The sequence below is a fragment of the Rhyacophila brunnea genome, unplaced genomic scaffold (genome assembly GCF_057557595.1).
Source record: "Rhyacophila brunnea isolate RB1 unplaced genomic scaffold, BYU_Rbru_1.0 scaffold_7, whole genome shotgun sequence".
Classification (NCBI taxonomy): domain Eukaryota; kingdom Metazoa; phylum Arthropoda; class Insecta; order Trichoptera; family Rhyacophilidae; genus Rhyacophila; species Rhyacophila brunnea.
In genome coordinates this window covers 23,897,633-23,908,314 of record NW_028233339.1, presented here as the reverse complement: position 1 = coordinate 23,908,314, position 10,682 = coordinate 23,897,633, and the positions used below count along the sequence as shown (strand labels likewise).

Here is a 10,682-nt window from a genome sequence, read left to right as displayed (position 1 = left end):
CCATAGCTCAACTTTCTCTAAGTGTACTACAAAAGCTTTATTATTGTTTGTATAATATTATTTAACTTCAATAATATTATTATAACATAAGATCTTAAGATAACCTGTAAGCTGGTTAGTTTTTCTTTTTTTATAATTTGCACAATAATAAACTGATTAATCTAAAAGTGCATTTCAAAAGCATACACCAACCTAATTCCATACTATTTACCAAGTTCATGTCATTTAGGTATATATGTGCACACCTTCATGGAAGTCAAAATCGTATTATCTTGATTTCAGACTTTCAGAGCATTCCGTATTTCCGAGTCCACGAGCCCGCCAACTGACAAATACATTTAAACCAGTTATGTAGTTTTCCGGTTTTTAATGTTTTGCTGCTTTTTACGGCGAACTGATTAATTTAAATGTCTAACTGTATTGCGACAATATATCGAATCATCATAATTGATTTGTTTCTTTTCAAACCATTAATTTAATTCTATATAACTAAACACTTAACCTTATCATTGTGTACTTTATTTAGACATAGTTCATGGATTAACATTAGCACCACTACCACATGTTGCCGGTAGATTGTCAACCCTGCTCTGCTCGTTGCTCCTGCTTCTTCGCCTGACGTCACTCTCTTCACCTTTGCAAAACAAAAAAATATATGTATCAAAAGCATGGATAAACTATTTCGATAAATATTATATCTGTTACGTTTTTTTATTGTATCAAATATAAACAGTGATATACATTTTATATTTGTTATCTATTAGTGCATAAGTGAGTGGCAATATAATCTGTAGGTTTACATCAATTGAATGTTTGAACAAAGTGACAGATCGAAAATGTTAAAATCTGCAGCGGGCGGTCGCCATCTTCGAGATGGGTTTTTCTAGTTCTAGTTACTTTTTAACTAATACAAGTGTTTACTAATTGCACGATATTGTTCTTGTGAAGTGGCGATGTTTGTTTGTGATAAATCTACTCTGCATTGGCGGCTCTAAGGCGTCTCCAAGGTACGAAAACGTCATAGAATTGAGACCGTTTTCCGGAAATTTAGGTCTGACATGAGAAAATGTTCTAAAATCTTATTTTTTACGCCGTCAAAATAATTAGGGGCACGTCCGAAAGTAAGCCTTTTGATGTGTTCTGTGTAAAAGTTCAATTTAATTTTTGACAGATACGACTAATCCATGTCGGCCTTAATTCTCGCTGCATCCTGCCCGTAACTCTTTCAAAAGTTGACGTATTTATTTACATTGACTTCTATTATACCATTGATTTATCGGAAGTAACTTCCTTCGTGCTATTTTTACACGTCTTTGCGTGGTGTTTTAATTGAATAATCCGCATTAGACAGCCCATCAGTCACCGTCAAAGAAATAAAAAAAATATTCGGTATGTGAACTGGAAGTTGCTTCTTAACTTATTGCACTATCGCTGTTATAAGTTATTGTAAGTTGACCCTAGGATGTGGCATGTTTACCATATTTAGACGTAACTGTGACTTCTCACTGGCGTTTCTTTCTATACGGTATGCCAAATATGATTGAATATAAATACATAAACAATAATACGTAATCGAGCTCAAAGAGCTGTGTTCGCAAATCTTGCAACATAACAATACAGTATTTTGCGAAATGCAGTGTCATTTTTGTACAATCAGAAATGTACCTTTCATAACTTGTATATGTACCTATATTTACTACATATCCGATTAACCGAACACTTGATAGTTGCAGCATAAAAACAATACAATACCTGTGACTTATGTCTTTAACATCAGGTGAAGTGCAACTAGCTGCATCCCCACTTTATAGGTAGGTACCTAGCTGTTACGTTACGACTTCGACGTATCTATCTATTTCTATCATTTAAAATATATGTAGATAACATACCTATAATTTTGTAAGTGATAATGGCTACAGCTATGTTATTCTTATCGTTATCAAAAGAATATTTACTGCGGTCGAATACTATTTTTAGTCAGTTGTAAACATATTATTTTCTTCATTCTTGATATCTCTGTTACCTGATAACAACCGTGCTAGTTTATAAGTAGGAAGGAGTTTTGAAAAGATTCAATGAATGCAAAACGGATAAAATATTTTCCATAACTTAACCTAGAAAAATGATCGTTTCGATTTACCGGATGTATAAGTAGGTATATAAAATAATGCACTCGAATTTAATTGGCTGTAGGCGGCATGCATGGTCATGGGCGTCACAATTTTATCTAATGGCGGATTATATCACTTTCGTCATATAAATATATTTTCACATTATCACTGTTAAGCAGTTCTTCAATACATAGTACGATACCTACGTCATCAACAATAAAGTTGTCGGTTATTCATATTAGGTTAATCCTTACAATTAACGATGTATTACTAGGTACCGTAGATGTCATCCTACAGACCTGCATTGGAGATCAAAAAATATTTTTAGACTGAAACAATTTGATTTTCTTTAAAATAAATATAAAATTTATGTATGTTAATTAGTAGCTATTCCTGAACGATTTTGATGTGGTTGAATTGGTAGGTAATTAGGTACATAATAAAATTATATAAGTACAAATTAATATTTCCCGCTATGGCAGCATTGTTCGTAAATAGAAACGAAAATTGTGACCTGCCGTTGATTTCTTAGTTAGGTTCAAACACAGAACAGAACTGTGAAAGCCAGTCGCCGTGGACCAATGCTTTGAAGCCGCACTCGTTTTAATACTTTATGATGGTCAGGCCATAAAACACAAGAAATATAAAGTGGCGCCGTTTCGTTTGCGTGACAAACTTTAATGCATATTAATTAGCCATGATACAAAACGTAACTACTATTATAGCACATGACATATTCTTTAACACGTGTTTAAGTTTATCCCATTTTGTCCACACTTGACATTTAAGCCTTGATACCTACCTACTGCCTCACCCACTCACCTTCATACAGGTAACCAACTCCCCATTGTTTTTATGTTATCTGGTTTCAAATATATTGAAAAAACTACTGTAAAACGTATAAAAGCGGTGACAAAAGGGACCATTAGGACCAATCATCAGATAAGCTATATGTTAATCTCGAAAATTTCCAACAAGGCAAAACTTCTCAAAGTTCTGTCTATACTCTTGTAACTATAACTATATGAAGCTTTTTTAATACAATTCTTTTATTCGTGAATCTTTGTTTGGGTTACACACTAAGTTTACTTATTTGTATACTGTTACTTGCAAGTTTATGTGATTGTTGGTCTAAATTACGATGGCTTACCATTTTTTAACAGTTACCTTTTTTCAGCTTCATTACAAAATATATTACATAATTAGGTTCCATTTTCATATTAGAAGCGGTTTTTTTTGTATTTACTACTTTTAATGTTATTTGGTGACTTTTTTGCGTTTTGCTCTCTGGGATCCTGATCTATGAGTTTCTTACTTCCGCGGCTGTGTCAAAATTACTTTTATCAATATATTGTGTTGGGATCCAATCAATGTATTATCATAAATAATTGTGTAAATACCTACCCCTAGAACCTACTCAATCCACATAGAAAAGATCCTAAATGGTAATTCTTGGTCGAATTTACAATGGGAAAATAAATAATATCTAATTAATTACCTACATCTTAATAATATAATCGAAATGTCTCTAAATTTGAATTCATTCATGGTAACAGTGCCGTATATTGATACTGATCTCCTCTTCCTCTGCGCTACATCCCAAAGTGGGATTAGGCCTCCTCCACTGACTCATATCCCTAGCCGCCAGTCATTTTCTTTTCTAGGCCACCCTGTTCCAATCCTCCACCCAACGCCATCTTTAAATTAATAAAGCCTGAGCATAACTTTTTGCACAAGCAACGAGTGATCCACTTTTCAGCTGTCAAAATCGGATCCCAGATTGCTTGACATAATCAATATTATTGATTCGCCCTTTCTCGTCTCAAATTGAATTATAAAAAAATCTCAAATCAAATATATTAACTATCAGTGTTATTTATAAATAATATACACTCCTGTTATTCATCGGTTGTCAAAGTCAGACTAGTCCTTCACACAAAAACCGGTGGTAATATCGATTTCCTAAAAATATGTAGCATTGATATATGTAGAAGGTGTGTTAATGCTAGTGTATTATTTATCATGTAACTCATCTATCCAAATCAAACCATTCCCTGTGTGAACACGACAGACGCGTCAGTATGAGCACTCTATAGAACAATGACAGGTCATCCAAAGACAACAACGGGAGAGGCGGAAAAAGTCGTCGTGAATGTATCGGCTTTCTATTTGAGTCGGCAATGCTCCACCTCATTCTTGGTCTCCCTACTCGGTCGCTTCCACAGAGTAGGTACCCACCTGGTCAGGGTCTTTGGCGCCCTGTCATCAGGCATTCTCTCAATGTGATCTGCCCATCGCAGTCTGCGTCATACTGATATATTTATCAATGGTTGCTCCATTATGATGTAACAGTAATATGTTGGTCCAAAGATTGTACATAATATTTCTCTTTCAAAAATAACTTATTTTCTTACTTTTACTTCTGGGTTAAGTACTATGTTTCACAACTACAAGTGAGCACAAGAGCAGAGGCGGGCTTAATCACTCGGGGGCCCTACTCACAGCACCAATAAAATTGCCCCCCCCCCCCTCCACAGAAAAATATGTCTATATTTTAAAGGAAATTTAACTACATACTAAATCTAAAAATAATGCAAATACCTACATAGCGTAATTATTAGAACTTCACGCTCATGTGGTATGTTTATACTTTATAGTTGTTGATTATCTTCGAATACAATCCGGTATCCTGTTCCCAATAAATGAAGATTTTCGATTGATATCTCGTTCAAATTGTTACCATTTATTTCAATATGCAATAATCGTCATTTTCTACAAACAGTGTACCTATTGCATTCTAAGTATGAGCAATAACCAGCTCTACCATCGAAGTTTTACAGTTTCGTGTCACGGCCTGACTATAATGAGCCTTGTTAAAATACCATGCAGATATAAGTATGTCCGATATAAATAAGTAAATCTTTTCTCTTCTGCAATTCCACAACTTATAAATTCCAAGAAATTCACAGTATGTCCTTAAGTACATAGTTCCTACGGAAACCCGATAGACCGCGTTTATGATTGATTCCATAATATTTTTGTTTTATTTAAAAAATGGTCGGAATGATCTAGTGTGCATTGTATAGGTAGGTACTGATAATTAAATCGAATAAATAAATGTGGTGGATTAAAACCTTCCAAATCTTTATTTTACCATTAAATCGTTTTTACACGTATCTACCCTACGAGCGGATTTGCCCTGCGAAACACTGGGAGAAATTCCATTAAAAACATTTTTTTTTCGAAAAAAAAGTTTTGACATGAAACTGAATCCTGTGGAATGTTGAAGGACTCGGATGGCCCATATACTTATATGAATATGAAATTAACACTGACTAGGTGCCAGGAGATTTCAGACGAACTCGGTTATTACGATCTCGGACATAGCGAGATCTCGGACGTAATGAGGAAACATTCGTTTGCATTTTGGTTTATGATGTTCTCCATACATTTATTCACTGTTACTACGAGCAACTTATCGGATATACCGAGCTAAAATACTGTTAATGTGTCGATCGTTTAAAAATATTTCGACCCTTAGCAATAAAATCCGATCGGACAGGATGCCGGCGGGAACGGATTACGTTTATGACACTTAGTTAAGTGTATAAGTACCTACCTAATTGTTGTTTTTGCCGACAATAATGAAAAAGTATCCACGCATATGGTTGAAAAATCCAAGGTTTGTGAAGTCCGTAGGTACCTACCAGCATTCATTAAATAAACAACTTATTTTGTGGTTTATGAAGTCCATGCTTGTTTCGGGGATTTTTACGATGTTTTTCAGATTTTTTATTTTCGACTTTTTTTAATGTGACCGCTCATTTAAAAATACCTATTCTCTGATATAACGAGTACCGCTTATAATGAGCAAATTCAGTCGGTCCCATCTTCCTCGTAATAACCAAGTTCGCCTGTATTAATATTCATGTGATATCCTTGGAATCCTTACCTGTTCGCCTGGTGTGCAATATAAATTAAATGCATTTCGGACTTATCAGCCAATCGTGATTTCTCCCGGTGTCCCTACGGGTCAATCCGACCCTGCTTATAGGTACCAAATAATGGATACACTTATATCAGATAACACACACCTCAAATTAAATCTTGTGTTAGGGATAAATGAAATAACTGAATTTCGAACAGAAAAAACGCATTTCCGAATCAATTAAGGGCCCACATGCTCAGTGTAAGTCAAAATAGAGCTTTTATGGTATTTTAAGAGTATAACCCTGGACATTCCTTAAACGTTGTAGATAATCTATTTATATAATTTTGAAGCCTTATTTTCCTTTATATTTATTTTAAACATTTGGTGACAGCATAAAGTATTTTTATTACATAAAATAGTATTATTTTAAACCTCTCGCTCTAATGTTTTAGAATATAGTCATATTTCAGTACATCCATGTGCAGTGCTGTTATGATTTTTTAGATTTATTAATTTTTAAACGCATTTACAAAACCATTAGTAAAATAATTAATGTTAACATTATATAGTGACATATTTACGATAAAAAAATATATTTTATAATCTTTGTGATCCCAAATTTGACAAGAATTGGGCATTTTATTATTCAAAAAATGGGACGATTAACCCATTTGAAGATAATTCTAAAGATATTGATTATAAGCGATGTCGTTGACCATTCAAATGTGATAAACATCCTACGAATAATGATTGCTTTATAATAATTATTGACCTAAGAATAAGGTAGAATTTTTTTGAAATACGCCATTTCTATTGGCATTTCCCAGTGGTTAAGCTACAACATACGGCCGTAGCCATAAATTGGCAAACGGTAAATGAAGTAGGGAGTAAGATCATAGTAACGCGCGTGTTTGAACATGTACCGTTTAAAAAAAATCGGTTAGTCCAGAGAAATGAAGAAAAAAAAAACAACAATTTTATACAGTAAAATAAAGTTTCAAAAACAAAATGCACAGCACATCACTGAAAATGTCTACGTCTTTAGGGCGCGCATTGACTAGTCTTGCACCGCTCGCTAATGGTACCTGATGGTCTTGACTCGAGAAAAAAGTTCTGACCCAGAATAGGTAATGGCTGCGACCACGTAGGCAATTGACATGCGCATATAAATTTAAATTCAATAGGACGCCAGGATTGGAAACCATCCCTCGTGATAGCAAGCAACAATGTCTCAAGAGCAGAATTAGTGATCTACGAGATTCAAGAGAATAAGAAGTGAGCATGCCTTGTAGAAAGGCGTCGGAAAGTAATCGTTTGACGAATTATTGAAAGGAAAATAATTGTGTGCTAAAATCTTGTTAAAATAAAGACGTTGAAAAAATTTCTTCTGGACGCGCGCGCTCTCAAATAAGCTTGTAGGAAAAGATAACGAAGAGTCAAAAATTATCCCAAGATCTTAGTCAGTTCTGTTAAAGTTTTCAAAATGCTGTAGATTGAAGTGCATTGAGTTTCTTAATTATTTCATTCACACTGTTAATTAGTAATTATTAAGTTGGTGCACTATTCAAAATTTTAACGAATAATATCAAGAATTTAATTTGACTTTAAGACCATGCATTAGTTGAGGCACGGTCTAAAAAGATCGTTGCTAGGCGATGCGCGGATTGCGGGTGGCGGGTGAAAATGACGCCTGTCAAACGAAATATTATTTGTCATATAAATCCAACATACGTCCATTTTATGTTCTGTTTATTGTTCTATTAGTAACAATAATAATATATTCATTGACATGTTTTCTTTTTAAAGTAAATGGGTAACGTTTTTAGTCATCTTTACACGATTTTAGAATTAATTGACCCGTCGCCATCACGCAGCAAAGTGACGCGTTCCTGGGTCAACATTCTCTCACTGAATGGCAGCGAGTCCAAAATTTCGTCGCGCGTACAGTTAAAAATTATTTGGCGTTTCACTGATGCGTCACCTTAATTAAATCGCCCAGACATGTTGTATCTCTTAAGTATCTGAGTGGGTAGGCATTTTTTTATCCTGTTTCTTTACAATCCAAAATCAGTTATTTTATTGTTTCGACAATGATATAAGTATCGTACTTAAAACGATGGTATTTGAATGTAAAATGAAGTGGAGATCATGGACTGTCTTTTTATTTTTTCGGTGATATTTTACATTTGGAAAAATTACTATTGTCTTTAGAAAAAATATAAAATATGCCTGTTATGATTACCTGGAACCAAACTGTAGTTAGTGTACTTATATAAAACGACAGATTTAATAATTTGGTTATATTTTTCTTGTTGCTTTTCAGGTTTCGATGGGGAACTGGCAAGTTCCGAAGGCATGACGGAGAGGCACTCATTTTCCGGAGGCGGTAAGTTTAAATATACGTATTTAATTCGTAGACTAAAACGTACTTTTGTGACTAAGTAGATAGACTACATGATTAAGTGGGAGGAGCATTTTGCACTGCACGCACTTTAGTCCGGTTACACCTGCGTTTTCCACTATAATACATTTGGAATTATGTGGGGAGAGAGAGATCTTGCGCAGGATTTGAGATCCATCGGCATGTCATATTTTATGATCGTCTTCAGCCGTGGCCGATCCACTCTTGGAATAAGGCATCTCCTAGCTCCTTCCATTATTTTTTGCCTCTAGTTTTTTGCTGCCACGTAGGTATATCCGCAGATTTTAGTGAGTTTGTAGATCCAGTGGGTTTTGTGATCGTATTGATATATTTAAGTACACAATATATAAATTATTTGGTTATCCTTTGAAATGTTTTGGAGTTCACTACGTGATATAGTAAATGAGAATATTTCATTACTGCGGTGTATATTCTTTTATATAGTTTGATACAAGATAAGGGCCAAGACATACTGCGGCATCACAATCCAAGTATTGCTTGATTCTAACTGGATCCCATTGGAATCAAGCAACAACTATCACAGTTTGCGTAAATTTGGTGCAAATTGCATCGCTGTGTGTCTTTGGTAGATATTTTTTGTATGATTGAGTACGAATAATTATCTGCCTAAGTAGACACCTAATATAAATTGATATGTTGGCACTGTTGGCAGTAGTATACAAAACTAGATGTTGCATTGTATTATTATACTATGTGTACACTCTGCACGTCCGCAGGCTTTGTTTCGACAATTTTCTCAGTTATTTGTTTATTCGGTGGAAAAAATTGCTTTGTGAATTATTAAATGCGTTGAAGATTGTTGCGAGAATGAGAGACGAGGAACGAGAAACGAGATAGCCTTTGAATAACAAGGAGAAGGGAAGGGACCAGCGAAATGAGTCTCCGTAATAGCACTGCAGAGAAACACATGTTGCCAAAATTACGCATTTTATACAATTTCGTGAAAACAATTTAGCATTGTGAAACATAATAGATGTAGGTATTATTAATTTCGTTTTACTGATATACCGACACGTCCGCTATTATTGCTTTTATCTACATGTTTAGTTCAGCCGACCTTGGCTCATGGGCTGCGTGATCGATGGAATGCGGGTTCGATTCCCGCTGCTAATATTCAATTCAGGGAACACACAAATGATGGGAAGTGGAGTTTGCCTTATGATTGAGACTGAAACTAAGTTTAATTCTTAAGTGTGGAGAAGTACGTCATGTTAACGGCCCACATGTACCGTTTAAAAAAAACGGTTAGATACATGTTCAAACACGCGCGTTAACATGATCTTACTCCCTACTTTATTTATCGTTTGTCAATTTATGGCTACGGCCGTATGTTGTAGCTTAGCCACTGGGAAATGCCAATAGAAATAGCGTATTTCAAAAAAATACTACCTTAAACTTAGGTCAATAATTATTATAAAGCAAACATTATTCGTAGGATGTTTATCACATTTAAATGGTCAAAAACATAGCTTATAATCAGTATCTTTAGAATTATCTTCAAATGTGTTAATCGTGCCCATTTTTTGAATAATAAAATGCCTAATTCTTGTCAAATTTGGGATCACAAAGATTATAAAATATATTTTTTTATCGTAAATATGTCACTATAGGTATAATGTTAACATTAATTTTACTAATGGTTTTGTAAATGCGTTTAAAAATTAATAAATCTAAAAAATCTTAACACCACTGCACATGGATGTACTGAAATATGACTATATTCTAAAACATTTGAGCGTGAGGTTTAAAAGAATACTATTTTATGTAATAAAAATACCTATTTTATGTCATGCGCAGTATGCATCAAATGTTTAAAATAAATATAAAGGATAATAAGGCTTCAAAATTATGTAAATAGATTATCTACAACGTTTAAGGAATGTCCAGGGTTAGGCTCTGAAAATACCATAAAAGCTCCATCTTGACCTACGCTGAGCATGTGGGGGCTGTTAAAGTATATGTTATTTTCATAAGTTACCTTCACCTGTCATAATAAATGTTTTCAAATTTGTCACGTAAACGAAACGCGTATTCAATAGTGGTAATGTTTGATGACATTCCGGAGGCTTTTCATTTCAGTTTGCAAATTCACTCGCAGGGGCATTACGATTTAAGTCATCCTTATTTAAATATTATCCAAATTGTTATAATCTTATTATTTCCAGGGGAGATGGTAAGATGGATTTACTTTAAATGT

At 34.3% G+C, this 10,682-nt stretch overlaps 1 protein-coding gene across 1 annotated transcript in view; it reads left to right on the top strand.

Moving 5' to 3' along the window:
• The first annotated feature begins 626 nt into the window (after positions 1-626).
• The window catches only part of Tlk (Tousled-like kinase), a 138,378-nt gene continuing 128,322 nt past the window's right edge, over positions 627-10,682 (top strand). The window contains exons 1-2 of the mRNA XM_085957495.1: positions 627-1,007; positions 8,366-8,428. Of these exons, the coding sequence (XP_085813621.1) occupies positions 8,398-8,428 (31 nt within the window). The 5' untranslated portion in view covers positions 627-1,007; positions 8,366-8,397. The remainder of the gene's footprint in view (positions 1,008-8,365; positions 8,429-10,682) is intronic.